Here is a 16,209-nt window from a genome sequence, read left to right as displayed (position 1 = left end):
CTCCAACAGACTGTGATGGCATCCAAATGTAAAATAAAATAGTGCAGCGCTCAAAAATGAAGGTACAAATAAATATACACTAGAAATCGTGAATAAACAAAGTCCAATGATATTGAAAAACTTGAGAAGACCAGTCCCACACAGGAAAAAAAATTGCTGACTTGTGACAGTAACAGATCCCACACCAATAGAAAATATAGTTCGCTCACCAGATTGCATGGACCCAAAATACCATATAGCAATTGGGTCATGCAGGCTGAAAGTGAAGATCTCCCTGGAACCAGCTGGTAAAGGCTTTCACAGATTCTCTGACAGGTATTGGAGGCTCCTCAAGGATGGTCCACACGAAGATATCTAGAAATCCCCACTCCAGAATGTATGTGGTGGGATAAACTGGAGAGACACCATAGCGTGATACCGTTTTAAATGATTTATTTAAATAAAGAAATGCACTTACAATGAGTCAGATGGTAAGGAGCATTCAATACAGTTCGGCACTCTTGACAATCCTAACACATTTCATTACACATAACATTTTCAAAGGAATTAGCCTGGTGCCTGAATCAACATACCTTGTATTTATATAGATGTAGAGGAACAGCTGATGAGGTTCAAAATTAATGACACCCGCGCTATTGCAATATGGCGCCGGCATGCGGGTCAAGCCTCCTTTTGGTTCACCAATTAGGGGCGTCCGCGTCATCCAGGATCCAATCAGGACAGATGTTATAATAACAAATAGTGATGGCATGCTGTGCTATTAAAATGCAAAGCTGGCATGCAGATCAAACCTCCATCTGATATCCAAAACGGGGAGGCCGCTACGTCACCGGAAGTGACGCTACCAATGACCCGCCTCCACTTTCCATTGGGGAATGAATGAAAACATCATACGTCTTCTCCGGTCACGCCGGAAATGACGTAATCACGTCACCGGAAGTGACCACGTGGATGTATTCAAGCCTCATTATCAAAACCCGGAAATACCGGTAATAAACAGCCTGTCAGGCTTATTTGGGGAGATTAACCACTTGCCGCCCGCCGTCAATTGACGGTGGAGCGGTGCGACCATTATTCTGGGAAGACGTCATATGACGTGATCCCAGAATAGCAGGGCAGGCGCGCGATCGCGTGCGCGCCGCCCTGCACTGCCGGTGTCGGGGTGTCCCCGGGACACCCCCCGTCACCGGCAGGGGGGAAACAGCCAATGGGCGTGGCTTTTTCCCACGTGATCGGCTGTGTTCCAATGACACAGCCGATCACAATGGAGGCGCCTGGGAGATGACCGCGCATGCGCGATCGGGAGCGCGCAGAGCGGTAATGTAGGTGGCACTGTGTTCCGTAGGAACACAGCTGTCACCGGCGGTAGTAAACAGTCACTGACAAATCATTGCAAATCGCGGGGCGCCTGTGCGTTGCCTGTGATTTGCAATAGCACCCCAAACGCTGTGCGATGTTGCTGCGATTTCCACCTGCCGAATCGCGGTAACATTGCGCAAACAACGCATGACGCCCAAAAAAGGTACAAGAGCTTCTTTGGGGCGTCATGCGTTGTTTGCGTGATGTTACCGCGATTCGGCAGGTGGAAATCGCAGCAACATCGCACAGCGTTTGGGGTGCTATTGCAAATCACAGGCAACGCACAGGCGCCCCGCGATTTGCAATGATTTCTGGATCGCGGGCAGAATCGCAGTGATTCTGCCCGCGATCGCTACGCTCACATGTGGAAATAGCCTAAAGTTCACCGGTCACCAGAGACTGCCATCAGTACCGCCGTGCACCATCGCCCATCACCTGTCACCCATCGGTGACCATCGCCCGTCACCTGTCACCTATCAGTGACCATCGCCCGTCACCTGTCACCCCATCAATCACCGTCACCTGTCACCCCATCAGTCATCGTCACCTGTCACCCCATCAGTCATCGTCATCTGTCACCCTATCAATCATCGTCACTTGACACCCCATCAGTGATCGTCACTTGTCACCCCATCAATCATCGTCACATGTCACCCCGTCAGTGATTGTCATCTGTCACCCCATCAATCAGTGTCACCTGTCACCTCATCAATCATCATAACCTGTCACCTCATCAATCATCGTCACCTGTCACCCCATCAGTCATCGTCACCTGTCACCCCATCAGTCATTGTCACCTGTCACCCCATCAGTCATCGTCACCTGTCACCCCATCAGTCATCGTCACCTGTTTGCCATATACATGCAATCACTTACTGACCGCCTAACGACTATATGCGTCGGCCATTGAAAGCGAAATACTGGGGTTATGGCAGCAGATAGCCCCCATAACCCTGGTATTTTTTGAAACGGCGGGCGGTCGGCTTTCAGATAAGGGTAGTCCCAGTGGCGCATTGGCCGCGGAATTACCCTTACGGTGCAGGGGAAGAGGTGCCCCCCCCTCCTGCCGCGTCCCAGGCGTTTTCCCAGCTTACCGGACCCGCCGGCAGCGGGGAAAACTATCCGGTCCCAGATCCTCAGAGACAGGAAGTCGAGTGAGGGCAAGATGGCCCTCACTCGACTCTATGGTCTTGGAGGACTGGAGCTACGTCAAAAGACGTTGCCTAGCAACCGGTTTAAAGGGCCGCTTTTTTTTTTGCTTTTTTTTTTCCTCTTTCAACAATTTTTTTTTCTTTTTTAGTGTAGTTGTGAGGTGTGAGGTCTTTTTGACCCCAGATCTCACAATAAAGAGGACCTGTCATGCCTATTTCTATTACAAGGGATGTTTACATTCCTTGTAATAGGAATAAAAATGATCAAAACATTTTTTTTTTTAAACTGTGTAAAAATAAAAAAATAATAAATAAAATATATAGGAAAAAAAAAATTTAAAGCGCCCTGTCCCCGTTAGCTCGCGCGCAGAAGCAAACGCATACGCAAGTCCCGCCCACATATGTAAACGGTGTTCAAACCATACATGTGAGGTTTCTCCGCGATCATTAGAGCGAGAGCAATAATTTGAGCCCTAGACCTCCTCTGTAACTCTAAGCTAGTAACCTGCAGACATTTTTAAAATGTTGCCTATGGGGATTTTTAAGTACCAATGTTTGGCGCCATTCTGTGAGCATGCGCAATTTTGAAGCATGACATGTTGGGTATCTAATTACTCGGCGTAACATTATCTTTCACATTATGGAAAAAAAATTGGGCTAAATTTACTGTTTTCTTATTTTTTAGTTCAAAAAAGTGAATTTTTTTTAAAAAAAATCGCATTTGGAAGACTGCTGCGCAAATATGGTGTGATAAAAAATATTGCAACGATCTCCATTTTATTCTCTAGGGTCTCTGCTAAAAAAAAATATATAATGTTTGGGGGTTCCAAGTAGTTTTCTAGCAAAAAAAAAATTTTAGCTTGTAAACACCAAGTGTCAAAAATAGGCCCAGTCTTAAAGTGGATAAATGGACAACTTTGTGTAAAGCACTACTTGGATGTTAGGCCTATGTATGTGGCCAGGCTGTGAAAAAGTGTTACACATGTGGTATCGCCATACTCAAGAGGAATAGCAGAATGTATTTTGGGGTGCAATTTTTGCTATGTACATGCTATGTGTTAGAAATATTGCATAAATGGACAGCTTTGTGTAAAAAAAAATGTGTTTTCATTTTCTTTCCACATTTTCCAAAAACTTGTGGAAAAAAATGACATATTCAAAAGACTCATTATGCCTCAAAAATTATAGGTTGGGCTGTTTGCTTTCCAAAATGGGTCATTTTATGGGGGTTTCCATTGTCCTGGTGCTCCAGGGCCTTCAAAAGTGCGATAGGTTGTCAGGAAATTATATGTGTAATTTATGCTCCTAGAATGCCGGACGCTGCTACTTGGATGTTAGGCCTCTGTATGTGGCCAGGCTGTGAAAAAGTCTCACACATGTGGTATTGCCATACTCAGGAGGAGTAGTAGAATGTTATTTGGGGTGTAGTTGCAAGTATACATGTGCTGTATGAGAGAAATAACCTGTTAATACGGCAATTTGTAAAAAAAAAAAAAAAGTGTCTCAAGAAATGAGATAGGCCTTCAGTACATCAGGTGTGATCAATTTTCAATGATTTGCACCATAGCTTGTGGACTCTATAACTTTCACAAAGACCAAATAATATACACTTACTTGGGTTATTTTTACCAAAGATAAGTAGCAGTATAAATTTTGGCCAAAATTTGTGAAGAAAAATGACTAATTTTCAAAATTTTATGACAGCAACAAAGAAAAATGCGTTTTTTCACAATATTTTCAGTCTTTTTTTATTTATAGCACAAAAAATAAAAAACCCAGTATTGATCAAATACCATCAAAGGAAAGCTCTATTTGTGTGAAAAAAAGGACACAATTTTTGTATGGGTACAGTGTTGCATGACTGAGTAATTCTCAGTCAAAGTGTGAGAGCGCTGAAAGCTGAAAATCGGTCTGGGCACGAAGGGGGTGAAAGTGCACTGTAGGCAAGTGGTTAAATAAGAGAAAAATGGAAATGTTATATTTTGTTCTATATAGAAATGTTGAGCAGTGGCATCCATTTTGTTAAAGGTTGTTAAAAGTTCAAATCTCCCTTTAACAAAAAGTGTCTATTCAGGAGATGTTTAAAAGGTTTACACAGACATGCTGTTAAATAAATAGATAGCCTGTTGACCTTATTTAGATAAAGTCTAGCTGAAGCTATACCAAGGTAATATTATCTGTGTGTGGGACCATAAAATACAAGTCGGTATTTTCTGTGTTTAGACCTATTTAAAAATAAGATTTATAGATATATTATAATCCTATGTGTAAAAGGATATTAACAATTAAATATATACATGAATAACATACATAGATATGTATGTAAACCTTCTATATTAAAGTTGTTTCATATTCTTCCTAAAGAAAAGTTTTACTGATATGCGCACAAGACATTTTCCAGCTCCGATGAAATTTTAAGACTTACGAACATCTGACAGGAGGCGGGGCTGAGGTGGGACGGCGTTGCCATATCCTGGGTGATACAATGACAGGAAGGTGTGTGGTGTACGGGGAGGAGGAGGGGCTGAGCTCACACACAGGGCGGTCACCATTCTTCACTAATCACACATTTCTACTGATTGTTAACTCATGTGACCACTCTGCTTTATTTCATGGCCTCTGACCATTTATCCCAAACCCTGCAGATGGGAACAGCCTAGATGTGACCAGCAGGGGGTGATTTATGTCAGGAGAGGAATAGGGTGCAGAGTATTGGGGGTGGAGGGACAGAGTGAGATGTAATTGGGTACAGAGACAGCATATTGGGGAATGAGGTGTAATAGGAGGGGCAGGGGGTGTAAAGTTTTGTATTGGTGTAATGGGGTGCAGAGACGTGAGGTAATGGGGGTGAAAAGTGTTGTATTGGGGGTTCAGAGTGTTGGGGTATTGGAGATACAGAGAGGTGGAGTAATGGGGGTGCAGAGTTTTGGAGATGCAGAGAGGTGGAGTAATGGGGGTGCTGAGTGTTGGAGAAGCGGAAAGGTGGAGTAATGGGAGGGCAGAGTGTTGGAGATGCAGAGAGCTGGAGTAATGGGGGTGCAGAGACCCCCATTACTCCACCTCTCTGCTATTCAAATACTCTGCACCCCCATTACTCCACCTTTCCACTTCTCCAACACTTTGCACCCCCATTACTCCACCTCTATGCACCCCAATTACTCCACCTCCCTGCACCCCTTTTACTCTACCTCTCTGCATCTCCAATACTCTGCACCCCCATTACTCCACCTCTCTGCTATTCCAATACTCTGCACCCCCATTACTCCACCTTTCTGCTTCTCCAACACTTTGCACCCCCATCACTCCACTTCTCTGCATCTCCAACACTCTGCACCCCCATTACTCCACCTCTCTGTATCTCCAAAACTTTGCACCCCCATTACTCCACCTCTCTGCATCTCCAACACTCTGCACCCCCATTACTCCACCTCTCTGCATCTCCCAACACTCTGCACCCCCATTACTCCACCTCTCTGTATCTCCAACACTCTGCACCCCCATTACTCCACCTCCCTCCGGACACGGGTCCGGAATTACGAACAGCTCACTGACAGGAGGCGGGGCTGAGGTGGGACGGAGTTGCCTTCTCCTGGGTCAGGGGTGGGGAGCCTTTTTTCTGCCAAGGGCCATTTGGATTTTTGTAACATCATTCGGGGGTTGTACAAAATAATCAACTTAAAAATTAGCCTGTTATATTTGACCACAGCGTGCCCTCTTTCAATGCAGAGAGACCACAGCGTGCCCCCTTTCAATGCAGAGAGACCACAGCGTGCCCCCTTTCAATGCAGACTGACCACAGCGTGCCCCCTTTCAATGCAGAGAGACCACAGCGTGCCCCCTTTCAATGCAGACTGACCACTGCGTGCCCCCTTACAATGCAGACTGACCACTGCGTGCCCCCTTACAATGCAGACTGACCACTGCGTGCCCCCTTACAATGCAGACTGACCACAGCGTGCCCCCTTACAATGCAGAGAGACCACAGCGTGCCCCCTTTCAATGCAGAGAGACCACAGTGTGCCCCCTTTTAATGCAGAGAGACCACAGCGTGCCCCCTTTCAATGCAGAGAGACCACAGCATGCCCCCTTTCAATGCAGAGAGACCACAGCATGCCCCCTTTCAATGCAGACTGACCACAGCGTGCCCCCTTTCAATGCAGACTGACCACAGCATGCCCCCTTACAATGCAGACAGACCACAGCGTGCCCCCTTCAATGCAGACTTACCACTGCGTGCCCCCTTACAATGCAGACTGACCACAGCGTACCCCCTTACAATGCAGACTGACCAATGCGTGCCCCCTTACAATGCAGACTGACCACTGCGTGCCCCCTTTACAATGCAGACTGACCACAGCGTGCCCCCTTACAATGCAGACTGACCAAAGTGTGCCCCCTTCAATGCAGACTGCCTACTGCGTGCCCCCTTACAATGCAGACTGACCACTGCGTGCCCCCTTTCAATGCAGACTGACCACTGCGTGCCCCCTTACAATGCAGACTGACCACAGCGTGCCCCCTTTCAATGCAGACTGACCAAAGCGTGCCCCCTTTCAATGCAGACTGACCACTGCGTGCCCCCTTACAATGCAGACTGACCACTGCGTGCCCCCTTTCAATGCAGACTGACCACTGCGTGCCCCCTTTACAATGCAGACTGACCACTGTGTGCCCCCTTACAATGCAGACTGACCACAGCGTGCCCCCTTACAATGACTGACCACTGCGTGCCCCCTTACAATGCAGACTGACCACTGCGTGCCCCCTTACAATGCAGACTGACCAATGCGTGCCCCCTTACAATGCAGACTGACCAAAGCGTGCCCCCTTATAATGCAGACTGACCACTGTGTGCCCCCTTCAATGCAGACTGACCACTGCATGCCCCCTTCAATGCAGACTAACCACTGCGTGCCCCCTTCAATGCAGACTGACCACAGCGTGCCCCCTTCAATGCAGACTGACCACAATGCAGAGTGAACAGTGTGCCCCCTTACAATGCAGAGTGAACAGCGTGCCAAGCCCCCCAGACCAGTGCACTTTACTTACCTGTTGTAGCGGCGGCTTCCTCTCTGCAGTCCCCACCATCTCTTCGAGTCCTCCCGTGTCCCGCCTCCTCCTCGCCATTGGCGGAGAAGGAGGAGGATCCGTGAATGAGCGGGACAAATGAGCGGGCTCGAGGCACACTGCTCTGCGCCTCGGGTCCACCCTTTTCGGAGACTCAGTGTCAGGACGGAGCCATCGGCTCCTTATGACACAGCGGCACGGGGAGGGGGGGCGGACGTCACGATCGTGCGGGCCACATGCGGCCCCCTGTGGGTGATACAATGACAGGAAGATGTGTTGTGTAAGGGGAGGAGGAGGGGCTGAGCTCACACACTGGGCGGTCACCATTCTTCACTAATCTATATTAATAAAACCCAAGTGTCTCTCCCAACGGCTGTCCTGGGTCACATGCGCAGTAGCGCATTTCCACGGACACAGGGAAAGCGGACGCAGGGACACTTGGGTTTTATCAATATAGATATATATATATATTAATAATATTAAAAATGCTGTTACCAGATTTAATCTTTACTTAGATACATAATGGATATATTAAATGGACATGTAATAGATGAGAGTATGGATAAATTATTGTGTTGTTTTATGATAGTCTTAAATGGAGAAATCATCATTTAATTTTATCATACTAGTCAACCAAGAGGTGTCACCCTAAGACCTCACCAGTTAATGAATAAGATGTCCCAACCAATGGGGATAATGTTACTCCCTCTGGGTTTAACTTATGGTAATTTTAATAGTCCTTTGTTCTATACCATATAAAAAGGAGAACCCAGATGAGAGAGAGACACAGCACATTGCCCAACATACATCACACACACAACACACATGCTACTACAGCCATGCATAGACTCATCTATACAAACTCCATTTTACTCCATCATGTATCTGAAACTTGGAAGGACGCCAAACAAAACTCCTTCCAACCTGGCCACCATCTTGGGAAGGCAGCCATCTTAAGTATGGTAAATATACCTTGCTAATTATTTGATTATTCTTCAATATTGTTTTTGTACTTCCTTAAATGTTTTACATTGCATATTTAAGGGTAAAAGATTACAATCCCAGCCGTATTAACCATATGTAGATTTTTTTCTAAGAGCTGATTTTTGCTTTTTATAACATTTTTATTAAGATCAGATTTAGCGCATATTGGCGTATTAGTCTCACGTTTTGCATGGCCTATTCTCGCTCCATCTGCAGTGGAGTGACTGTCGGACTTCGCAATTCGCAGACAATTGTGGTCTGATTATATAAAACATTTTAATATGGTTTCTACTACATCTGGGGAAAACATAATCTTGCTTTATTTTTACTTTCATTATTGAGCTACAAATCACATTGCATTCATTGTTTGAAGTTTGTATCGTTATGTAAAGTTATCTTTTTGTGTCATCTCAAGTCTGATCATTTATTGTGAATACATGTCTTGTGAATAAATATTCTTATATATTCCATACTGTAGACTGTTTTCACTAAGATTGGTATATGCTTTTAAAAAGAAATTAATCGATAAAAATAATTTGCTACATATTGATTTGTGGAAATAAGTGGAGATTCTCCTACCTCACAGAACTTTGCTTATTGACATAAATAGACACTGTTATATTCAGAGCAGTATAAATATTCTGACAAGCCAGTCACAGGGAAAAGCAATTATACAGACATCTCCACAGAGATAAAAATCCTATAGCTTCCACCATATAAGCGACTGGATGGACTGTAAATGTAGACTGCATATAAATAATATAAATATTTAAATAGAAATCCATTAACCATAAACGTACGCATTGAGATACATGTTAAAATCAATAAAGATTGTAAGATAACGAACAGGGAACAATGGAAAATATGGTTAATTCCATTAAATAAGGTAATTTAAAGGTAATTAAAAACTCCCTTTAAAAAAAAAAAAAAAAAACCCCTTTGAACCATACAAAGATAAAAATGTAAAAATCATGAATCTAAAAATCTAAAAAGGTGAACCTCATTGGCAAAGGATAATCATATGTAAATATAGATAATAGGAACAGAGAGAGAAAATGCGACAAAACAACTCTAATAGTTGATAGCTGTCCATTTCTATAAAATGGGATAAATGTAGACGGGAACATAAATGTATATTCACGAGGCACTAATGAAGGCATTGATGTCCCACTCAACATTTAAACCGTGCGATGCATATGTCTGTAGAGTGTAAATCCAATAAGTCTCTAAACGAGAAACTCCACGTTTGCCTGACCCTCCTCTCCACGGAACTATAAATCTATCAATGACTTGAAAAGTGGTACCCCTAGGATCTTTATTATGATAACATAAATAGTGCGTTGGGACACTATGATTGGTTTTTCCGGCAATGATATTAGAAATATGTTAGTTTACACGGACGGTGAAAGTTCTGATGGTCCGGCCAATGTATTGTTTTTTGCATGGACAAGTGATCATATAAACTACATGTGTGCTAGTACAAGTAGCAAAAAATTTGACATGGTATATCCCATTAGTGGTATTGGACTGAAAAGTCAAGAACTTCCTCCTAGAATCTGCATTCAGTTTGCAGACTCTACATTTTCTGCACGGAAAGAAACCAATAAAATTATGGAAAAAAGTCGGTTTCACGGGTGGGTTAATAACATTGGGGGCCAATTGGCCTCTTAGGGATGGAGCCCCCCTAAAGGTAATCATAGCCCGCTCTGGAAGGACAGATTGCAAAATCTTGTCATTTCTCAGAATATCCCAATGTTTACTGATATACTCTTAATGGATTTGTGCTGTAAAGAAAATTCAGTGATAAAAGACCACTTGGCATAGTCAGAATTGCCCCGTCTTTGTGAGTCTGATGATAAAGAGGACCTTTCAATCTGAGAAACTTTTTGGATTTCTGCCTCCAAATCCATGGATTTGTATCCTTTGACTATAAATCTATTTTTAAGGATCTCAGATTGTTTAAGGAAGTCTTCATTAAGGGTGCTATTCCGCTTAAGCCGAGTAAATTGGCTTTTGGGTATTGAACTCAGCCAACTCTTATGGTGGCAACTATCTGTAGGGAGGTACGAGTTGCGATCCGTACTTTTGAAATAGGTCTTAGTGGTTATCTGGTTGTTGGTAAGGAAGATCTCTAGATCTAAAAAGTGGATATTTCTATCACTCGCTTCATAGGATAATTGGATACCCGTATCATTCTGGTTCAAAAAACTCATGAATGAATCAAGAGATGTCATGTCACCCTTCCATAGGAGGAGGATGTCGTCTATGTACCGAACCCAAAGGGTGAGCTCGGACCTAGCCTGGGGGTAGAAGACATTCTCCTCCCACTTGGCCATGAATAAATTCGCCAAGCTCGGAGCGAATTTCGCTCCCATCGCAACTCCTCATTGTTGTAAGGTAAAAAATAACGTCAAACCAAAAATCACTGATTTTGAGTTTTATTACACTATGTATGCACATGACTGGCGCAACACTACTTTTTGGTTTATTTTCCCTGTGACTGGCTGTTTATTACCGGTATTTCCGGGTTTTGATAGTGAGGCTTGAATACATCCGCGTGGTCACTTCCGGTGACACGATTACGTCATTTCCGGCGTGACCGGAGAAGACGTATGATGTTTTCATTCATTCCCCAATGGAAAGTGGAGGCGGGTCGTTGGTAGCGTCACTTCCGGTGACGTAGCGGCCTCCCCGTTTTGGACATCAGATGGAGGTTTGATCCGCATGCCAGCTCTGCATTTTAATAGTACAGCGGGCCATCCTCATTTGTTATTATAACATCTGTGCTGATTGGATCCTGGATGACGCAGACGCCCCTAATTGATGAACCAAAAGGAGGCTTGACCCGCACCCCGGCGCCATGTTGCAATGGCACGGTGTGTCATTAATTTTGAACCTCATCAGCTGTTCCTCTACATCTATATAAATACAAGGTATGTTGATTCAGGCACCAGGCTAATTCCTTTGAAAATGTTATGTGTAATGAAACGCGTTAGGATTGTCAAGAGTGTCGAACTGTATTGAATGCTCCTTACCATCTGACTCATTGTAAGTGCATTTCTTTATTTAAATAAATCATTTAAAACGGTATCACGCTATGGTTTATCCCACCACATACATTCTGGAGTGGGGATTTCGCGTGGACCATCCTTGAGGAGCCTCCAATACCTGTCAGAGAATCTGTGAAAGCCTTTACCAGCTGGTTCCAGGGAGATCTTCACTTTCAGCCTGCATGACCCAATTGCTGTATGGTATTTTGGGTCCATGCCATCTGGTGACTACATTTTCTATTCGTGTTGGATCTGTTACTGTCACAAGTCAGCAATTTTTTTCCTGTGTGGGACTGGTCTTCTCAAGTTTTTCAATATCATTGGACTTTGTTTATTAACAATTTTTAGTGTATATTTATTTGTACCTTCATATTTGAGCGCTGCACTATTTTATTTTACATGCTATAGACATGATTAAATACTGGGGACATGCTGCAAGGAATTATTACAGAATGCTGGCATTTCAGGAAAGACCACTAGAGGTGCTTTTATAATCTCCTTACAAATCAATACTCCAACATTTGTGCACCTTATGTACAGCCCCCTTAAAATGACTGTCATCACATATGATATTTCTTTCAGAAATATCCACGATAAAAGGTCAGAGAAAAAAATTTAATGGAAAAAACCGAATGAACAACACAGAAAAAGGTAGATGTTCCATAAAACATTATGGTAGTAGTCATGTCCACTAGATGAATGTTATCAGCTACCTTCAAATTTAACAGATGGGGATAGCAATCACATAAAGTAGAGATGACCAGAGATTGCAGCAGACAATAGGAGACCTCCTTTCAGAGCAGAAAGGTACAGAGGGTCACTCACAGTTATTGGCAGGCGGTTGATATTAGCAGCTGTGTTCAAGATTAGTCGAGATGTTCCCTCAGATCCAGTCAAACCTTCAACGTTTGCGCCACCTGGTTGCGCCACCACCCTGATCTGTTTAGCTGGAGAACCATCGGGGTTTGTGACAAACACCTGAGGAATAGGAAAGAACGCAGAGCAAGCCTTAGATTCTGTGGTGCAACATTTTTCGAAAGGCACCCCCTTCCCGGTGAAAAAAAAAAAGATTTTTTGCTCAGTTTTCTTAAAATCTTACAAAATTGGCATGTTTTCCTTTTATGAAATTTTCAGAGCGACTTTCACTACAAGATTTTGGGGCTGCAACTGACACACCAACGTGAAGGAAAGAAAAAGGAAAATAAAAAAGTGAAGGGAAAGGGGAAAAGAAAGAAAGGAAAAGGCTAAGAAATGAAAATGGAAAAGAGAAAGGGAAAGGAAAAAGAAAGAAAAGGAAAGGGAAACAGAAAAGAAAGGAAAAGGAAAAATTAAAGGGAAAGGGAAAGCATAGGAGAGCAAAGGGAAAGGAAAAGGGAATAGGAAAATAAAGAAAAGGAAAGGGAAAAGAATGGAAAGGGAAAGGGAAATATTAGCCAATGTACTCACTGAAAGCTGATTTCTCTAATATAATCAGTGAATTAAATTTGACATATATTGTACTTTTATCCCTTAAAAATGTAATGAGCACTATGTGATTCCCAAATGTTGAGTGATATCAGGTAGGTGTACAGCATCACTTTATGTTTGGTGATCTGTTTGAATCATAACACTAATCCATAATTCCTCCTGCAGTAAAGCTGTGTTTGTGGGTCAGATCAACTCATTAGAAGCTATTTATGCCTATTTATAAATTCCAGACATTTCATTTTCTACATGTTATCAACATATTTTAGATAATCTGCACGCCATTCTTACCATAAGTTCAAAGGGCATTCCAGGCTTGAAATACTTGGACGTTTTAGTGAACAGGATTTTATAGGGAGATTTCACAATATGAATATTTTCTAATTCGGCTTCCACCATTTCACTGCCTGGAAGAGAGGAGGAACAGGTGTTTAAAGTCACATTACTAAAAAAGAACAGATAAATATAACATATTTGAAACAGCTACAATGCTTTTTCTTACTTAGAAAATAATCATTTCATGCAGTCAATGTTTCCAACTATAACATTATTTGTTTTGGGTGTAACGGGGAAAGGTTTTCCCTTCTTTTTTTGTTATGGTGCCCAAACAGGAGGTGAAGGAAGTCTCTTCTCGTGGGTTGCAGACAACAAATAAAGCTATTTTTATTTATTTATACGTATATATAGTTATAGTTTTGGGATGCAGCTATGGGAATACTGATAAATAAAAATATATCTCTTTTTTTGTGTATGTTTTGACAGTGCCAAGGCACATGATCATGTTTTGAGGGATACCTAACGCTCATTGTTGAATCCATTATTATAGTTTGGCATTGAAGTGAGGACCCTAGATGTGTGTTGTTATTTTCCCCTTAAGGGGATTCTTTTGAAGCTAGCAAACAAATAAAACCTGTCAGATATTATAATTCTTCTCACTGTCAAATAAAAATGTTGGCTTTCATTCATGCTATATTCAACTCTGTATGGAGACACTTAAATGTTTTTTTTTTTTTCTAAATCTAAATGTCCAGGAGTCTCATCAATGTCTTCTGATATACAGTATGTATGAACTCTACATAGCCTTAATTTGCTGCCTAAACAACTGCCTAAAATATTTTAAGACTCAGTAGACCAAACACACATCCAACAGCATATTTTAATCAACTCTAAGTGCCTTAAATAGCGACATCCATACTTACACTGATCATAAATTTAAGGTGCTAAATTCATACATATAAAATAGGTACTGCTTAATATGTTGGAGGTCTTCAATATCCATACGTTCCTGTTGTTAATTGTTTTTATTAATGTTTACAGGTCTATAATATCTTGTTTGGTTTGGGGAATTGGCTGCCTTTGAGCTATTTTAGGTCCTTATATAATGTTAAAAGTGCATTTGTCCTCTTGGGTCGCAAAATGGTTTTCAAGGGCTATTTTTGTGTAGTTTGATGGTACTGGAAACTCTGGACTGCCTGTAAAAGAGTTTGCAGGTAATTTTGTGTGTTATGTTGCCTACAGAACTTCTTTACAGAACTTGAGGGTTTACAATATGAGAGTTGCAGATAGAAGAGACCAGATTGAAATTAGGTGCACTGATAAGGTTTATTATATTGTCAAATATAAATACTGATCTAATGTTGGCTTTATACATGTAGAATTTCCTTCCAATGCTCAGGCAAGAAATGTAGAGATGACCCGTCCAACCATTCAGTGGTGCCTTCATGGACTCGACTAATATTAAATGTGGTTTTCTACCATTGAGTGCATTGATTTTCATAGAATGAATGTTCTACTTCTGGATCTTGACAAGTGCATGGGCATAAGACTAGTCGCTTTTCTGGTCCAGGAGCAAATTCAAGGATTAGAAACTTGTTAGTTTCCATTAGATTCAACAACAATTTTCCATACTTGTTCTACGATTTTTTTTTTTTTTTTTACTCACTCTGGTCAAAAACTATTATCTAAGTGCCCCCTTTAACTTTTAGATAATTGAACGCATGTCCTGAGACCGACAATTTTCTAATGAAATTCTACAGGTGTAAGGTCAGCTTTAGTGGTTGCATGGTCGAATAATCGGGTAGCGGTTACAGAATTGGGAACATGTTGCATGTTCCGCTCTAAAAACAGGTGAACTTATCCAAAATTCTACTAGGTTATGGCCAGCTTAAGAATTGAACATGTGCATGTTGGATATTTTCATTTAGTTTGGATGCATCCGTACATCGTAGAATTTCTTTTCGCCATGTTCGTTATGTTGACCCGATTCATTTTCGGAATTCTTTTCATATCTTCAGCATTCATTTCCTATATTTCGTTAGTCCCGGTGGATTCAATTTTTACGGAAGATTGTTAAATATTTAATATATTACCAAATCAGATGGATTTGAATTGGAAGGATTCAATATTTTCAGATGCTAGTACAACCCACCAAGAGAAATGGCATGGGTTGATTGAACAATATCGACTGGTGTCATGTGCCTTTGAATTACTGTATGCAGCGGAATTCGGATCCATTCGTTATCTGAATTAATACACTCATTTGATTTTTTTATTAATTTCCCCAAGGGCCAAAACTACTATGGCATCATAGGTGGTCATCCAAATCGTTCGGTAATTTATTATGCATTTTTTTTTTAATTCATTGTCATTTTTTTTTCCAAAATATCTTTATTGAGGATTAACATAAGGAAAAAAGAACTTACATACAGCAAATTCAAAGTAACGTCTGTGTTAACAAGTGTGATGAGGTTTCAATCACATTCTAACATCAAGAAAACTGTATGAATCAAAAAGCAATAACAATACGTGATGTAGCATAGTTTAAGAGCAAATACTAGATCTTATTAGATCAAATTAAAAATTGAAAAATGTAGGGAAAAGGTCTACTCAAATGAATGTCTTTAAATCTTGAAGGGGTCAGGGTTAAGTGATACATAACAGAGATAATGGAGGGTAGGTATCTGTGAGTAGGCGTATAGGTTTCCCAAGGGATCTTATCAGTATGATTCATCTAATATCGCTATCAGTTCGGAGTAAGAAGAGATACGTAATAAATGAAGGGGTGTTAACAAGACTCATTTAAGTGGGATAGTATAGTCTGCTGTATGTCGCAGCTCCCTGACCGGAGAGGGGGT

At 41.9% G+C, this 16,209-nt stretch overlaps 1 protein-coding gene across 1 annotated transcript in view; it reads right to left on the bottom strand.

The window, feature by feature from the left end:
* LOC309553571 (A.superbus venom factor 1-like) overlaps positions 1 to 16,209 on the bottom strand; it is a 476,096-nt gene that overhangs the window by 323,964 nt on the left and 135,923 nt on the right. The window contains exons 10-11 of the mRNA XM_082254843.1: positions 13,367 to 13,482; positions 12,437 to 12,589 (exon numbers count right to left, since the gene is read on the bottom strand). Of these exons, the coding sequence (XP_082110969.1) occupies positions 12,437 to 12,589; positions 13,367 to 13,482 (269 nt within the window). The remainder of the gene's footprint in view (positions 1 to 12,436; positions 12,590 to 13,366; positions 13,483 to 16,209) is intronic.

This window comes from Pelophylax lessonae (genome assembly GCF_965119305.1).
Source record: "Pelophylax lessonae genome assembly, chromosome: 4".
NCBI lineage: Eukaryota > Metazoa > Chordata > Amphibia > Anura > Ranidae > Pelophylax > Pelophylax lessonae.
The sequence above is the reverse complement of the archived record's forward strand: the minus strand, read 5'-3'. Positions and strand labels throughout refer to the sequence as shown.